Genomic DNA, 18,436 nt, shown 5'->3' with positions numbered 1-18,436 from the left:
CTCCCCCTCCCCCAGGTCATAAACGAACACCCATTTCTTTCTTTGAACCTCAATCGCACCCAGGGGGCAGGCTCATGGCAAACCTAATTACTCCAGAAGACTTGAGCTTTCATCATCTTTCCTAGACATATTGTATCAACTCACCATCCCAGTTTTGACTTTTTCCTTGACAGAGTACGACCGCTCTTTCTTTTGGCTGTGTATATGTGCCTCTGCCTCTTTGATCCTAGGAAAGAAACAAGAAAAAGTAGTCATCCTACAGATGTGCGACAGTTCATGTTGCAATAAATAGCAGCAATAAACAAAGTGGGCAAATGTTTCAGTCGCAAAGTGATCATGCCAAAGCGAACTTCATGGCAATAAAATCTGGATAATAAAATGCGCACAAAGACTTTAAGCAGAAAAGGCTGTCAAAGGAAAAATTGACGGTGACTGGTCGAAGTTGGCGATTTGGAAACAAAGTTGGACATTAGACAGCAGATAGGGTCATTAAGACATGGTTCAAATAAGGACCTAGAAGCAAGAGGGTGTATAAAATGACGAAAGCTGAGAGCTAAGGGAATAACTTAAGAGCAGCATACAAATTTGAGACTCAAAAATTTCATTAACTTGCTCACCACAATGTTTCTTACAAATAATAATGATCACATTGTAAAGTATTGAGAAAGGACTTAGTAAAAAATGTTTTTATTTGCCTTCTAATAGAATAGGAGAAACTGCCCAGCTTTCAATACAGTTTGTACTAAAAACATCACTGTTGACTGATTTACTGTACATACCATTGTGGAAAGATATTGATTGGCACGTGAAGTGCTTTGAAGTATCTGAGTACACGTCACGTACAAAAATGATTTTATCCATTTGTAAAGTTAAATGTCAAAGATTTGGCAACAATTGCAGAAACAAATCAATTCACTGTGTTCTTGGACTAAACTAAAAAAAAACTTCAACTGTGATGGATTTTAGCAGCATTGAACTCTTTCCTTAGAGTTGAAGTTAATGCAAAAGGAATGCTTTAGTGTGGTTTTAAGAAGTTTATCAACTGTACACATTTTGCAAATTGTACCTTCAGGCTACGAGCAGCAAAGTATTTCTTCCATGTAAATACTGGATTGTTTTAACTGAAGATTTAAACAAACTACCTTCAGGCTTTAAGAAAGGCGAAAGACAGTTGCAAATTAATTTCCGTGCCAAAGCCAACTATTTTTGTTATGGTGGGGGCACAAACCATTGTCACCATTACTATTTCTCTGCTGCCGACGCAATGAAATAGAACGACTGTCAGACTGCCTTTCAACTTCACCTCCTTCCACCATGGTCAAGGTGAGCTGAAGTACAGGAAAGTGGTAGTTGCTAAATGATTCAATGGTTTATAAGCGCTCTTGCCAGCCATCATCCAATTCCTGGAAAGGAAGGAATGTAGCCCAAGACAAAATGGCAAGAGGTGGGATTAGGAAGTCAAGGTAGTGCAATTAGCTGAATGCCAACATTAGGTAGGTGCAGGCATGAGGCCACCTCCCAAAGCTGTGATGAGCAGATGGAAGATGCACAACGAGTGACTGAAAGGAATGAAGTTAGAGTCGCACAGAGGGCATTGTTAGCAGCTCCAGTGACTCCCATGCATTAACTCCATCTCCACTTCCCGCTGTCTTGGAAAAGCAGCCAGCATAATCCAGGACCTCACGCACTACCTTCTTGAGTCAGGAAAAGATACAAAAGTCTGAGATCACGTACCAACCGACTCAAGAACAGCTTCTTCCCTGCTGCCATCAGACTTTTGAATGAACCTTTATATTAAGCCGATTTTTCTCCCCACCCTAGCTCTGACTATAACACTATATTCTACACCCTCTCCTTTCCTTCTCCCCATGTACTCTATGAACGGTATGTTTTGTCAGTATAGCGCGCAAGAAACACCACTCTTCACTATATACCAATACACGTGACAATAATGAATCAAATCAAATTTGACATGTTTGGCAAAAGGGTCGTTGCTGATCTAGTTGGCGGACCTTGCTGTGTCACAGTGAACATGGGCAATATGCATTTGGATAAACCTGTAATAGTGCCTGGAGATTAAAACTCAACTTGCGTATTTCTGATAGGCATCTATCTGTGAACAGAAACCTTCAGTTATGTGGAGAAGCTGGGACTGCCCTCCGTGGTACAGAAAAGGTCAAGCAGATTTATAAAAAAGCATTTAAAATCATGAGTGGTTTAGTTGAGTAAATAAGAGATCACCATTTCCACCTGCAAAAGGTGAGTAACCAGAGGATACAGATTTTAGCTAACTAGCAAAAAAAACAGAGGCAACATATGGCTATGATTTTTTTTTAAAAAGGAGTTACAACAACCTGGAATTCACTGCCTATAAGCAAGGTAAAGCACACCCAAAATTTGATGGAGGTGGGGTGGATAGAATGCGACAAATTGGATTACATTTTCGAAGAGCTGGCACAGGTATGATGAACCAAATGGCCTCCTGTTGTGCTGTATGATCTGAGGATTCCTACAGCTGAAATTATACAGAGATGAGACTATTCTGAACAGACTTAGAAATTATTTCTGGACCAATTATAATGCAGACGCTAGGTTTTTTGAAAGAAAACCCAAACAACATTAAACTTCAATTATTTTGTCAGTAAATTTTAATCTCAATTTTATGCTTCTAACACAGCTGAACATTGGACACAACTTCCAGTTACATTTGGACGGCAGTGGTTTTAGCACTGCTGCATCACAGCACCAGGGACCTGGGTTCGATTCCGGCCTTGGGTGACTGTGTGGAATTTGCACATTCTCCCCGTGACTGTGGGTTTCCCCGGGTGCTCCGGTTTCCTCCCACACTCAAGATATTGAGATTAGATGGAATGGCCATGGAAAATGGATGGGGTTACAGGGATAAGGCCGGGGGGGGGGGGAAGATGCTCTTTCAGGGAGTCAGGCCGACTCGGGCCGAATGGCCTCCTTCTGTACTGTAGAGATTCTATGGGATTTCACAAATGAAATGAGCCTTCAGGTGATAATTACCAGCAGCACGTTGGCAATCACACAAAACACATCTGCATGTTTCCTCAGTAAATTGTTTACGACCACTTAAAAGTTCTTCAATGCTATGTCTTGGGAGCACAGTGTCTGAGCAATCAGAGTTAAAGTTCAATATAGATGTCCATCTTGCATCATTTGTCTACTAAGGTTTAACGCAATCCAAGTTACAACCTATAACTAAGTGCACAGTGGTTAGACATCAACATTTCAATTTAAAAAAGAAACACTCATTATGTACATTAAGGAATCTTCTCCAAGCTGAGCACAAAACATGTCTTCTTTAGTTTGAGTGTGCTGGGAGTCGGGCAGAAAAGCTGAGTTTACTGATTAGAAGCATCAGGACAGATTCCACCAATGGCAATTGGGAGAGCTGGTTTGTCATTCATTTTTTGTGCATAGAATCCCTACAATGCAGAAGGAGGCCATTCAGGCCATCGAATCTGCATCAACTCTCTGAAAGAGCATCTTGCTCATATCCACCCCACCTCCATCCTATCCCTGTAACCCTGCACATTTAACCATGGCTAATCCACCTAACTAGCACATCTTTGGACACTAAGGGCCAATTTAGCATGGCAAATGCACCTAATCTGCACATCTTTGGACTGTGGGCGGAAATAGGAGCACCTGCAGGAAATCCACGCAGACACAGTGAGAATGTGCAGATTCCACAGGACGCTGGAATCGAATTCGGGTCCCTGGCACTGAGGCAGCAGTGCTAACCACTGTGTCAACAATGTGAGGTGGACTTCTACGTTAAGAGCATAATATCAACGAAACAGCATGACTGATGATTTTGAGAGGGTGGAAGGGGAAACAAAAGCGTGGGTTAGCCTGCAATGTACTTCTCTCTGCCCATGTTGCAGAGGGAAACTCTCAGGGGGTATGCAATTAGTGTGACTCTGTGCATATGAAGCACAGCCGATTTATTCAGTGCTCCCCTGGTATTGAACTTGCTGTGGATGATAAAGTGTAGACCGTCAGCCAGGCAGGGTGCCACCAAAGGCACAGCAGCTGAGTTTCCACTATTCCATCAGTCAGGCAAATTAACAATAGTGACTTTTGATCATGCCTCAATAGGCTGCAGTTTAGCAGAGAGACAGTGACGGAACGGTACCATCTCCAAAAGGATGACGTTTAGCCAATATCAGCTGTCCGGATAACACTGCCAGCAGCTATCACTGCCACTTCGGCAAAAGTCTTTATGTTTCTCGCTCCTTTGAGACAAGTAATTAGCGACAAGTACCACGTCTCAGTTCCCTCACAAGACTTGTCATCTTGTTGGGATGAGTCTCATAACATCTTGCAAGAAAAGGATGCACTGCGGCCTATCCATGGGCTATGAGGGATTGCGTCCATGTAGTCATCTGGGTCCCTGCTTATGATACTATGCCATACAGAAACATACAGGATTGCTACCAATGGAGTTTCAACGACATTCATACCACCAGGCATTCATGCAGGATACATCTAGCCAAGTATCCAATTAAGCTATCGCTTTAGGATACCTTCATGCCTAATTGTACCGTACTGGCTCAAAGCATCTTCGGCAAACCAGTCTTCAGCACTTCTGTTGTGGGACTGCAGTATTCTACACAATCAGACCTTCTCAGCAGAATTTACATATCAATTACTTATGGAGGAATAAGTCAATAATAATCAAAGATTTTTTGTTACAGGGCTGCCTTTGTTGCTTGTGCTTTGTTTCAGTGTCATGCCAACCCACTCTCTAAGTAACGTGGAAGGTTAAGGCAAAGAATTTGCTGGAAATGGTGTTGCTACTGAGGCTTGCATTTGTCCACTTAATTCGGGTGGTCTTTAGTTGTTGAATATGGGAGATGGAAACAATACAATGCCATCTAAATGGTATCGGGAATCAGAGTGAAAAGAATAAGCAACTGCATAGCTCCCTAAACATGGGCAGCATGGTGGCACAGTGGTTAGCACTGCTGCCTCTCAGCGCCAGAGACCCGGGTTCGATTCCCAGCTTGGGTCACTGTGTGGAGTTTGCATGTTCTCCCTGTGTCTAAGTGGGTTTCCTCCGGATGCTCCGGTTTCCTTCCACAATCCAAATATGTGCAGTTTAGGTGGATTGGCCATGTTAAATTGCCCCAGTGTGAGGGGGACTAACAGGGGTTACGGGCCTGGGTGGGGTTGTTGTTGGTGCAGGCTTGATGGGCCAAATGGCCTCCTTCTGTACTGTAGAGATTCTATGAAATCAGATCGAGGAAAAAAAGACAAAAGATGAAAAAAAGTTTAAAAACACAACAATTAAATCTGATGCAAGAAAGCTCGGCACTTAGTTCATTTTCTGTGCCGCGGGGTTGATTGGCAGCAATTAACACTTAATTACATCATTAAAAGATTGAAATGATTTAATGGGGAGTTTTTGCTGTCCATCCCTAGTTGCCCTCGAGAAGGTGGTGGCGAGCCGCTACCTTCAACTCTTGCCATCCATGTGGTATAGGTACACCCACAGTGCTGTTAGGGAGGGGGCTCCAGGATTTTGACCCAGCGGCATTGAGGGAAAGGTGATATTCAATGCATTTCAATGGTGATGTGACAAGAACCAGTTTTCACAAAGCAAATGGGGATCCAGTGGCACTGACAGCAATTTATCAATTTCTGCATTTAACCTCACATCTACCCTGGTTTGAATCTAGCCTGGTTTGAACTCCTGACACAATTTGCTTATCAAGAACAGTGAGTGCCGTATGTTATTCATTAGTGTTACAAGTAGGCTTACATTAACACTGCAACAAAGGTACTGTGAAAATCCCCTCGGCGCCTGTTAGGGTACACTGAGGGAAAATTTATCATAGAATCATAGAAACCCTACAGTGAGGAGACCATTCGGCCCATCGAGTCTGCACCGACAACAATCCCACCCAGGTCCTGTCCCCTCTTAGTTACCCTGCTAATCACTCTAAACCATCACATCCCGGGACACTGAGGGTTAATTTAGCATGTCCAATCAACCTAACCAGCACGTCTTTCGGACTGTGGGAGAAAACCGGAGCACCCGGAGGAAATCCACACAGACACGGGGAGAACGTGCAAAGTCGAAGCCGGGAATTGAACGCGGGCCTGTGGCGCTGTGAGGCAGCAGTGCTAACCACTGTGCCTCCCTTACATTGGCTGCAGGGTTTCACTAACAAGTTAGTGTATTGTAAGGGCACCTCATGCTTAAGCCATGTCACAGAAATTTAATTACCGGCATTAAACCAACTCCTCCCATGCCAAGTGCTCCAAATGCCTTCGGGGAAGAGCACATGGCCATTATGTGGTTTAAACTGTGCACTCCCTCTCCAAATCCATGCTGCATCTTCCACTACGTGGCTTGCCCTCACTCAAAACTCAATGCTGAGTTAAATAAAAACCTGGCGTGTGCTTAACTGACACCCAACAGATGATTTAGAAGATTGGTGATACTCTCTTTTTCATTATCTCCTTTACTCAGCCAGCTAAAGCAGGCAGTTCTGCCAAACAGAAAATTGAGTGCGAATGCAGAAGGGGCAATTTAAAGCAAAATTCATCTCATGTTTAAAAATTACATTATAGAAGTCAAGCAATTGTAGGATGGCAGCAGTATTAAGGGGTGATCCAGATGCAGTTCTAAGGGGGAAAAAAATCAATTAGATTATTAGACCTTGCAATGAGCCATGTTTAAATGTAGAATGTTGTACATGGAGCTTACAAGGAACAGCGGAAAGTTCAGAAGATCACTAATCAGCACTACCGATGAAGGAAAGATAAGATAGGATACAGAGAATGGAGACTAGAAGTGAAAAATGTCCATTTTTCTTGTACTTAACAGGAGTGCAAGAAATAGTACATAAAGCGACCCAAATATGGAAGGAATGCAAAGTTGTATTGAGCATGAAAAACAAAACACCTCGATAGCACCAATAACTGGAACTCAACACACTTTCAGCACAGTAGAATGTCACAAGACATTAAACAAGATTTGACACCAAGTTACACAAGGGCATATTAGGCCACGTGAGTAGAGTCTTGGTTAATGAAATAGGTTTTAAGAAGCCTGTAAAAGGAGGAGAGAGGGGTAGAGGCAAGGAAGGGTTAGGGTGGGTGTTCTGTTCCTAAGATCCCAGTCTTTACAAACATGGTTACCAACAGTGAGGCACAATGGAAAATCAGAGTTCCTCAAGAAGTCAGGTTTGAAGATAGACAGATCTCTGAGGGACGTAGAGCTAGAGGAGCCTACAAAAATTGCGCGGGGGCAGGGGCGGGGGGGGGGGGGGGGGGGGGGGAGAATTTTAAAATCGAGGTACAGTCGGACTTGGCACCAATGTCCATCGGGGCGATGGATGAACTTAAAGTTGTAAGTGTTTTTTCAAGTTCATTTATTAGTCTCAAGTAGATTTACATTCACACTGCAATGAAGTTAGTGTGAAAATCCCTAGTCGCCACACTCCGGTACCTGTTCGGGTACATTGAGGGAGAATTTGGCATGGCCAATGTACCTAACCAGAACATCTTTCGAACTGTGGGAGGAAACCGGAGGAAACTCGCGCAGACACGGGGAGAACGTGCAGACTCCGTACAGACAGTGACCCAAACCGGGAATTGAACCCGGGTGCCTGGCGCTGTGAGGCCGTAGTGCTGACCACTGTGTCACAGAATTGTGGTGGTGAATATGGGGACAAAGAAAGCAATGGACCAAAAGAAAGTATCATTTTAAGTGCTGGCAGACTCCCCTCTCCCCGCGCCTAGGGCAGATATGCTGGGAAGAAATGAGTGGAGAGGGATAAGGAAGAGATCAGAGATGGCTGGACATGACGCAAAACCATGTGAGATGCTGTGGCTTTTGTCGGCGGAGGCGTGAAGAGATTGGTCATGAATATGGGTGGGAGTACTAATATGAAGTGAGGGAGGATAGGAGCGTAGTGAACTCAGATGGAGCGAGGATAAGGATTGTAGATAGAGGCTCAAATTACCATTCACAGCTAAGTGCAGCAGCTGAGGCAATGAGGATAATTAGTGAGAAATTGGGAGGAGAGTTAGTTGTGAGACCAGATTGCAGTCAAGTGCAGGATCTAGAACCAAACTTTCAAAATGTAAAAAAAAGCTGTTATTTAGATTGTTGAGCCATAAGGAAAGCACGTCTGAAGAATTAACCAGGTTTTGACCCGGATATTGAAGGTTTGTTGAGTTCTTTATTTGTCAATGATTACTCAAGGAAAATGGGGGCTGTGGACATGGTGGCCAAGCATCTTAGAAGAAAATCGATGTAGATGGAGTGCAAGAGAAAAAGAAATCAGCTACCCAGGTAATGCGAAGATGCAATTGCTATTAAGGAAGGAAGGAAAGGTAAGTATGGAGAAAGTGGAAGAAAGGAGAGGTAAGGGATGGCAGAAGAAAAGAAAAGATCCCCCCCACCACCAAATCAATGAAACACAGCAGTATATTTATGGCCTCAAGTTACTAACCCATGACTATGTGGAGATAGGATTAGTAAGTCTGCAGATGACAGTGGTGGTTAACAGTGGGACTGAGGGCAGGATTTTACAGCCTCGCTCGTCCCAAAGCTGTAAAATCCCACCCTATGTCAACCCACCTTCCCAAACTCCGCCCCTTATTCGCTCCGATTCCCGTGGCGGGCTGTCCGGTAAAATTCTGGCCTGAGCGTCTTGGACGACAAGAAGGTATGGACGGAATGATCAAATGGGCAGATAAGTGTCAGATCGAATTTAACCCCGAAAAGTGAGGGGTGATGTACTTTCGAAGGAGTAATTTGACAAGGAAGTATTCAATGAATGGCAGGACACTTGGAAGTTCTGTGGAACAAAGGGACCTTGGCGTCTTTGTCCAAAGATCTCTGAAGGTGGAAGGGCATGTTAGTAGGATGGTGGAAAAGGTCTATGGGACACTTGCCTTTATCAATCGAGGCATAGATTACAAAAGCAGAGAAGTTAAACAGAGATGGAACTGGATGAAAAATTCTGAAGTTGAGAGTTCAAATACCATTATTAGACGTCAAGAACTCAGTAATTTGGTAATATGTCTGCTAGTGCGAGGAAAAATGTTTCACTGAGGCACCAAATCATTGCAAGATTAAAAATCAGTGGTCCCAATGTTGATCCCCACTAGTTAATACCCCACTGTCGCAAGATTTGCCATTTTTTGTTCTGAATCATCTTCTTACCCATGCCATTACATTTTTTCGAATCTCATGTTCCTTAACTTCATCAACAAGCCTCCCATTGCCACCTTAACAAAAGCAAAACAATGCAGATGCTGGAAATCTGAAATAAAACTAGAAAGTGCTGGAAAAACTCAGCAGGTCTGGCAGCATTTGTGATGCGGAGATGCCAGCGTTGGACATTTGCACATGCATTTGTGGACAGAGAATAGAGTTGACGTTTTGCAGCTGTACGAGTCTTCTTCAGGTTGGAAGAGAGATTGGAATGCGATGGATTTTATACTGTTGAAGGGGGTGGAGCACAATAGAAGGTCAGGGATAGATGGGAGCTCAGTAGAGATTTGACCAAGATGCAAAAGAATGTTAAAGATAGTGTTAAAGACTAAGGAAGGTGTTAATAGTGGCATAAAGGTCATAGAACACAATATGTGAATAGCAGAACAAGGGTCAGCACTATGTGAAAGCAAAACATGTAATGAAAAAGTTTAAACATTAAAATGGAGGACAAAGTTCGTGGTCAGGAGTTGTTGAACTCAATGTTAAGTACAGAAAGCTGTAAAGTTCCCAATCAGAAACTACAGTTCTGTTCCTCCAGTTTGTGTTAGGCTTCATTGGAACATTACAGCAGGGCAAGGGTGGATATTTGGGCACAGGAACCAAAATGGCAGGTGGCAGAGAGGTCAGGGTCATGCTTGCAGACCAAGTGAAAGTGCTCCACAAAGCGGTGCCTCGGCCTAAGTTTAGTCTCCCCGATGTAGAGGGAATTGCATTGCGAGCCACGAATACAGTAGACCAGATTGAAAGTGCAAGTGAAATGATGCTTCACCTGAAATGACTGTTTGGGGTCTTGGATAGTGAGAAGGGAGGAGGTAATTGGGTAGGTCTTACACCTCCTGCGATTGCATGGGATGTGCTGTAGAAAGGGGATGAGGTATTGGGGGTGATGGGGGAGTGGACCTGTGTGTCATGGATGGAACAGTCTCTGTGAAGTAGTGACAGGGGAAGTGAGGGGGGAAATGGGTTTAGTGGTGGCCTCATGCTGGAGTTAGTGAAACGGGCGGAGAGTGATCCTTTGAATGCATAGACTGTGAGGTAAAAAGTGAGCACAAGGGGAACCATATCATGGTGGTGGGAGGGAGGGGAAAGGTTGAGGACAGAGGTGCACAAAATGGGTCAGACACAGTTGAGAGCACTGTCAACAACAGTGCAGGGGTTGGGGGTGTGGGGGGGGGCGGTGCGGTGGAACTTGACTCAGGAAAAAGGAAGACATGTTAGACACTTCATTTTAGAAGGTAGCAGCATCGGAACAGATGGGGACAGAGGCAGAGGAACTAGGAGAATGGAATGGAGTCCTTGTAGAAAGCAGGATGCGAGATGTAGCTGAGATAGTTGTGGGAGTCAAATGGGCTTGTAATGAATATCGGCAGACAGTCTGTTACCCGAAATAGAGACAGAGAATCAAGACAGGGAAGGGTCAGAGATGGACCATGTCAAGGTGTGTGTGCGTAGTGGAAACTGTAAGTAACACACATACATTTTTTCAGATCCAGATGAGAGCATGAAGCAACAATGATAAAGTCATCAGTGTAACAGAATGTGTGTTTTGGCTCCCTAGAGTAGGACTAGAACAAGGAATATTTCACATATCCCAGAAAAAGAAAGGCATGACTGGGGCCTCACAGCTATATTAATTAACTTACTCCTTTCTGGGAAGCTATTAATTTTGCCCCCTCTTGAATGCTGTCCCACTGCTAACGTGCCACTGACTGACCTACAATTACATGGTGCAACCCTTTCACCTTTTACGATCAAAAATTGCTGTATTGGCAACTTTTCAGTCCTCTTGTACAACTTCAGTTTCTAACAATATTTTGTGTCTAACCTTTCTCTGCTTTCTAGGCTGCATGCCATTAAACCCTTCTCAACAAATTTTCACTTCTGTCTGAAGTTATTTTATGTAATTGTACTCCCAACAGAAGGAGTCCAATTGGCAAACATTCGGGATACTGCCCTGCTCCCTGTGGAAATGGCACGCACATGAGAACAGCGGTGATGCCAGTCAGGAACCTCTGCACACACTAAATGCCAATCTGCCACCAGCTGTTTAACAGAATGCTGTTCAGAGCCAGATGAATTCTTTTATCTGGGGAGGGGGGGGTGGGGGCGAAGCTATGAAGAGACACATGGTGATCGAGATTATTTACAGACAAGCTACCTCCCACCAACCACCCCACGCCCTGACATTCTTCTTTAGACAGCAATCATGAAAGCACAGAATTATTGATGAACTAATACAGCATTTGGAAATGCATACTGGCCATGCAGGTGGTCAAATGTTTTGGGTATTGGTTCCTTTTGTTCTTATGTAGGCAAAAAAGCAAGTTATGTGGAACAGCCTCTATGTTGAAGGTCGGATCATTATCCCCTTTTAAAAATAGCAACTTTAGTTTGAGAAAGCATTGCGGATTTTGACAGCATCTTCCTACTGTCATGCTAACAAAATTAGAACTGTCAATATTGCCTTGCTCCCTCTTGTCTCATGCAAGGTACAATAACACAGCCACTGGCATCCCTCGAATAATCTGACCATCGGTTAATTTTCTGCGCGGTTGAGTGTCAGCGTTTGATTGTAGTGGGTTTGCAGTGGGGTGGGGACATTCTTGGCAGGATGCACATGTGTGTTAAACTTGCAGTTGACGCAACAGTCAGCTTTCCCTATGAAAGTAATTGATTCTCATCCACTAAGAAGTCACCATATATGGAAAAGCATCAAGGACAGCAGGCTTTGGGGCGAAGAATGCAGGCTCTTACTATTGAGGTACGCAGTGGAGATAATACTGGATAGCATCTTATATTGCTGCTCTCTGAAAGACACCAGGCCATTGGATCACATGACTCGGGCGTAAAAAAAAAAGATGTGTTGAAGATTACAGTGCTTAAACTTTAAAAAAACAGATGCCAGTAATGAGAAGTCAATCACTCCTCCCAGATCTTGTAAATCTCCCACAAAGTTAACAGGATTTCAGTCATTTTCCATCTGTGTTGCACATATATAAAATTTCACTCAATTTTCAATATCATGCATTTGACAGTATTAAATCTTATTTGTTTGACCAGCTACAAAGGCAATCCAAATTGTTTGCTGCAGTTTGGATTCCTATTGCTCTCCCTAATTTAGTAACATCTTAAATTTTTACATTTTTACTCGACTGTCTAGATTATTTATGCAAACTACAAAGTCTCCCAGGGGATGAGCGACATCAGACTGGAGTCTGGACAAAGGCTGTGATGTTTAGCTACTAATTTGGCTTGTCTAGTAAGATCACTGTTCAAGAACTCCCTTTTGGCAAGTAGCTTTGGTCTTGGGGTCAGAGTTCAATGGCTGCTGGTGAGAAAGTTCACAGGTCAGAAGACAAAACAGCCAGCCTCTCTCTTTTTAAAAAAAAAATATATATTGCCACTCAGAGAAAGGTATTTTTCTCAATAAATTGATGATTGAGAAGAAACAAGATGCTTCCAATTACTAACAGTAGATCAAAAAGGCATTCCAACCATCATCTTGCAATTGAGTCTTTGTCTGTATATGCTGCGTTTGTGAAACTTACCTCTCCACTCACCTGATGAAGGAGCAACGCTCCGAAAGCTCGTGATTCCAAATAAACCTGTTGGACTTTAACCTGGTGTTGTGAGACTTCTTATTGCACCTCAACCAAAAATAACAGTGGTCCAAATATGGGTGCTTCCCCAACCCGACTCAGCACCAAATCAACACCATCTCCTATCCTCAGTAAATAATGTAAACAGATTGTTCTCAACCTTGTCACATTTGACCCAGGGACGAGCATCCAAACTTATATCTCGCCATCATGAAACCCGCTGAGATGCGCAAAGTCCAGCAGTGAAACCCTAATTCATACCTTTGTTACCTCTAGACTTGACCATTCCAATACTTCACTGGTCAGACTCCAGTATCTATTCTTCATAAACCTGACCTCATCCAAAGCGCTGTTGCCCATTTTCAAATCAACTTATTTGAGGGTTCAAGTAACAAAAACCCCAAATGGTAAATCCAGGCAAATCTTTGTTCAAAGTCACAAATGTTCATGCAATACTCACAATTTGGAGTTGATAATTTTTCTGATCAGCTGATGCACATCCCAATGTTTGAGAATTTCAAAAAGAAATCATTCTGAGTTTTCATTTGCTGGGCATATAATCCACAAAGTCTTCCCCCTGAAGACGTCCTTCACTTATCAAAACCCAGAGAGCTTAAGCACAGGTTGTCAAGATACAAGGTTGCCAAGGAGTAGAGGAAAGCGATAGAGAATCTGGTGAACTGGTGCAATGACGATAATCTTTCCTTCAGTGTCAGTAAAATGAAAGAGATAGTCATTGACTTCAGGAGCGTAGTGAAGGACATGCCCCTATCTACATCAATGGGGATGAAGTGGAAAAGAGCGAAAGCTTCAAGTTTCTAGGTGTCCAGATCACCAACACCATGTCGTGGGCCCCCCATGCTGATGCTATAGTTAAGAAAGTCCACCAACGCCTCTACTTACTTAGGAGGCTAAGGAAATTTGCAATGTACGCTACGACTCTCACCAATTTTTACAGATGCACCACAGAAAGCATCCTTCCCAGTTGTATCACAGCTTGATATGGCTCCTGCTCTGACCAAGACCGCAAGAAAATACAAAGCGTTGCGAATGTAGCCCAATCCATACAAAAGTCTGAGGTCACGTACCAGCTGACTCAAGAACAGCTTCTTTCGTGCTGCCATCAGACTTTTGAGTGGACCTCTCATTAGGTTGATCTTTCTCTAAACCCTAGCTATGACTGTAACACTACATTTTGCACACTCTCCTTTCCTTCTCAATGTACAATAGGCTTTGTTTGTATAGCATGCAAGAAACAATACTTTTCAAGAAACAATACTTTTCACTTTATACAAGAATAAATCAAATAAAAAATCTGTTCATATTACTATCTGGAAGGTCGAACGATTCCAGTTTCAGTGTGAAGAGGGACGTTCGGGATCAAACTGAGAAGAGTACAAGATACTCTTCCTCTTCGCTTCAGGCCTGCAGAATATCCATTGCATCTGAAATTTGTGATGTCCCCCTGTTCAACAGCCTGGAGCAAGAAGTCAGCGTGTTGGTGAGCCCATCTCTTATGCTAAAGTCTGTCAGATGAGGAGCTAGTCAAAAGGGGTTGTTGATCAGTAAACCTTTTCACATGGCTTTGGATGTCTTAAAGGCCAAGGGGGCTGGCACATCAGAAGATGTCATGCATCTCTTTCCAGCAGATGTTCCTGTCGTTGGTGAAGGATCTTAGAGGCTTGGACATCAGCAGTTCAAAACTATTATCTGCAGAGCAGTATGTGCACAGTGACGAGTATTTTTATGATTTTCTGCCTAGCCTACTAGGAGGGCAGAGAAGCAAGCATTCCTGCTCAAGCTCTTCCATATATTGCAACCGGTAGAATATCAGCCAAATATTCTACACGTGCTATAGTTGAAAGGATGATAATAACTCAGTTGCACATTTTAAAATCAGATTTGTACCTTACTATGCATTTTGGGTTGGTTCTTGTCTCGTCTCTTCTGGTGAGGATTCAGTTAAGCCCATCAGTTATCTAATGATCAACCAGTACTTCAACTTGGTGGAAGGTGCGAGAACTCTTTGATCAAACTGGGGAGGCGGTGGCCTAGTGGTATTAGACCAATAATCCAGAAACTCAGCTAATGTTCTGGGGACCTGGGTTTGAATCCCGCCACAGCAGAAGGTGGAATTTGAATTCAATAAAAAATGGAATTAAGAATCTACTAATGACCATGAAGCCATTGTCAATTGTCGGAAAAACCCACCTGGTTCACTCATGTCCTTTAGGGAAGGAAATCTGCCATCCTTACCTGGTCTGGCCTACATGTGACTCCAGACCCACAGCAATGTGGTTGACTCTCAACTGCCCTCTGAAATGTCCGAGCAGGCCACTCAGTTCGAGGGCAACTAGGGATGGGCAAAAAATGCTGGCAAGCCAGTGATGCCCATATCCTATGAATAATTTAAGTAAAAGATAGACTACAAAAATGATTGGTTGGCAATGGAAAAGTGGAACAGATTTTAATCACTGACTAATATCAGAAAATGTCTTTCAGCAGTGGGGCCAAGTAACTCCATAGTACACCAGGATTATTATTAGGCGATCAGTTAGAAACTAGAGTTTGTAGACCCATTACTGGAAGCTTGAATTATTTCCCAAAGTTACAGGAAGCTCTTTAAGTTGATGTCTTAATGGATCAGCTGGTTATGCAGCGGAAAGCTCACCAGAGCTTGCTCCATGTTAGGCATCATGTTGGCTTCTGTCAAAGAGCAACCATTCCCCTCTTTTTAGCCAGTGAAACTTCTGTCATATCTTTGATTTGATTTATTATTATTGTCACATATTGGGACGCAGTGAAAAGTTTTGTTTCTCGCGTGCTATACAGACAAAGCATATCGTTCATAGAGTACATAGGGGAGAAGGAAAGGAGAGGGTGCAGAATAGATTGTTACAGTCATAGCAAGGGTGTAAAGAAAGATCAACTTAATATGAGGTAGGTCCACTCAAAAGTTTTATGGCAGCAGGGAAGGTGTTCTCGAGTCGGTTGGTATGTGATCTCAGACTTTTGTATCTTTTCCCGATGGAAGAAGGTGGAGTGTATATCCGGGGTGCATGGGGTCCTTGATTATGCTGTCTGCTTTTCCGAGGTGGTGGGAAGTGTAGACGGAGTCAGTGGATGGGAGGCTGGTTTGCGTGACGGACTGGGCTTCGTTGATGACCCTTTGTAGCTTTCTGTGGTCCGGGCAGAGTAGGAGCCATACCAAGCTGTGATACAACCAGAAAGAAAGCTTCCTAGAGTTGCACACACTATCTTCCAACTACTAATTTTCAGATCCTTTCCAGAGAATAAAACATTTATCAAACAAAGCTCAATTATAATACATTACTCCTTCATTCCCACTACACCTTCACAGATATACAAGGATTACACAAATTACAAAATATCTTATACTCTTAGAACATAGTCCATGTAAACCAATAGGCATAATATGGCAGACACACCGTACTCAGAAACCAAGTGACAGATGCCAGCCAATACTACTCCTGTGGATTTTCTCATCAAATCCCCCCAGATGCTCATCACACTGAGCGCCAGCTGGTCTTACTGGAATTTTGACTTGCACGCTAGTGTTTCCAAACTCATTCTCAAAGAGCACACTTTGAAATATTCCTCTCCCACAAATGGCTGTCTTTCAGATACCCTCACCAAGGATCCACATCCACAATTCCATACTCTTAGTATTCCTCTGCCCTGGATTGGCACGTGCATGCAAGATTCCATGTAACCTCTCAGGTACCCAGCCACGCCAACAGAACACCACTGCTTTGTATTAAGGTATTAACCTTAGGATTACTTCAGATGTCTAGATTTTCGCTGGCCAACTTCACCAGGTCTGCACCTTGCAGCTGTCTTTATCTAGGAGCCCCTCTTTCTGCTTCTGACTTCTCCAAACAGAAACTTTGTCTAGATTTTTGCTCTTCATTCCTTGAATTTCCTGTAACCTTCTTTCTCTGATTTCTGCATGTTCTTTATCTTCTGGGATTTGTTTTTTGCATCTCTTTGTTGTCCGATCTCTACTGGCAGAATCTGTGAACAACATCTAGGTTTCAACTGAAGACAACTGCTTGTGCTTTTCAGTGTGGGCCTCTTGTTGCTAAGCAGCAGCTTTGTTTTTTTAACCTCTACAATTGCTCTTACATCATAAACTCTTAATTACAATGCTGACACAGTTTAAAGTGAAACAAAATCCTATTAAACATGCAGGAAACTTTGTTTAACATGAAGTTAACTAAAGATTTAGCCCTTTCTTTGCACATAATGAAAGAAACACAAAGCAGAAAAGAAAAGCTAGGCAGTGTGGCTTAATGAATATCGTCCAGTGGCTCTGACATCCATCATTATGAAGTCCTTCAAAAGGTCAGTCATCAAATCAATTCCTGCCTCTCAGATTGCCTGGATCCACTACAGTTCGCCAATTACTGCAACAGATCCACAGCAGATGTCATCTCTCTGGCCCCACACTCAACCCTGGAACATCTAGTTTACAAAGGCACTCATGTCAGACTCTTATTCATAGACTACAGCTCAGCCTTTAACACCATTATTCCTAAGAAACTCATCTCCAAACTTGGTGGTCTAGGGCTCAGCTCCTCCCTCTGCAACTGGATCCTAGCGCAGTCAGTAAGAATAGACAACACCTCCTCCACGATCATCCTCAGTACCGATACTCTGCAAGGCTGTGTCCTCAACCCCTTACTATACTCCGTATACACCTCTGTCCGTATGGCCAAATTCTCCTCCAATTTGATTTTCAAGTTGGCTGATGACACCACCGTTGTGGGTCAGAGCTCAAACAGTATCAAGACACAGTATAGGAAAGAGTTAGAGATGCTGGTGAACTGGTACGATGACAATAATCTCCCCCTCAAAGTCAACAAAACAAAGGAGATTGTCATGGACTTCAGGAAGCATAGTAGAGAACATGTCCCTGTCCACATCAATGGGGACGAAGCAGAAATAGAGCTTCAGGTTTTTCGGTGTCCAGATCACCAACAACTTGTCCTGGTCCCTCTATGCCGAAGTTAGTCAAGAAAGCCCACCAACACCTCTAATTTCTCAGGAAACTAAGGAAATTTGGCATGCCTGCCAGAACTCTCACCAACTTCTACATATGCACCATAAAAGCATTGTTTCCAGTTGTATCACCACTTGGTATGGCTCCTGCTCTGTCCTAAACTGCAATAAACTATAAAGGATCATGAATGAAGCCCAGTCCATCACTCAAATCAGCCTCCCATCCATTGACATTGTCCACACTTCCCGCTGCTTTGGAAAAGCAGCCAGCATAATCAAGGACCCCACGCACCCCGGACATTCTCTCTTCCACTTTCTTCTATTGGGAAAAAGATACAAAAGTCTGAGGTCACGTACCAACCGACTTAAAAACAGCTTCTTCCCTGCTGCCATCAAACTTTTGAATGGACCTACCTTGCATTAAGTTGATCTTTCTCTACACCCTAGCTATGACTATGACATTTCATTCTACACTCTCTCCTTTCCTTCTCCATGTACGGTATGCTTTGTCTGTATAGTGCACAAGAAACAATACTTTTCACTGTAT

The 18,436-nt window shown here is 43.2% G+C and overlaps 1 protein-coding gene across 1 annotated transcript in view; it reads right to left on the bottom strand.

Moving 5' to 3' along the window:
* Positions 1–18,436, bottom strand: part of fmn2b (formin 2b) — a 415,410-nt gene that overhangs the window by 6,255 nt on the left and 390,719 nt on the right. Inside the window, exon 21 of the mRNA XM_078230648.1 lies at positions 145–226. Within this exon, the coding sequence (XP_078086774.1) occupies positions 145–226 (82 nt within the window). The remainder of the gene's footprint in view (positions 1–144; positions 227–18,436) is intronic.

The sequence above is a fragment of the Mustelus asterias genome, chromosome 15, assembly GCF_964213995.1.
Source record: "Mustelus asterias chromosome 15, sMusAst1.hap1.1, whole genome shotgun sequence".
Lineage (NCBI taxonomy): Eukaryota > Metazoa > Chordata > Chondrichthyes > Carcharhiniformes > Triakidae > Mustelus > Mustelus asterias.
Note: the sequence above shows the minus strand (reverse complement) of the source record. Positions and strands in the feature narration are given on the sequence as shown.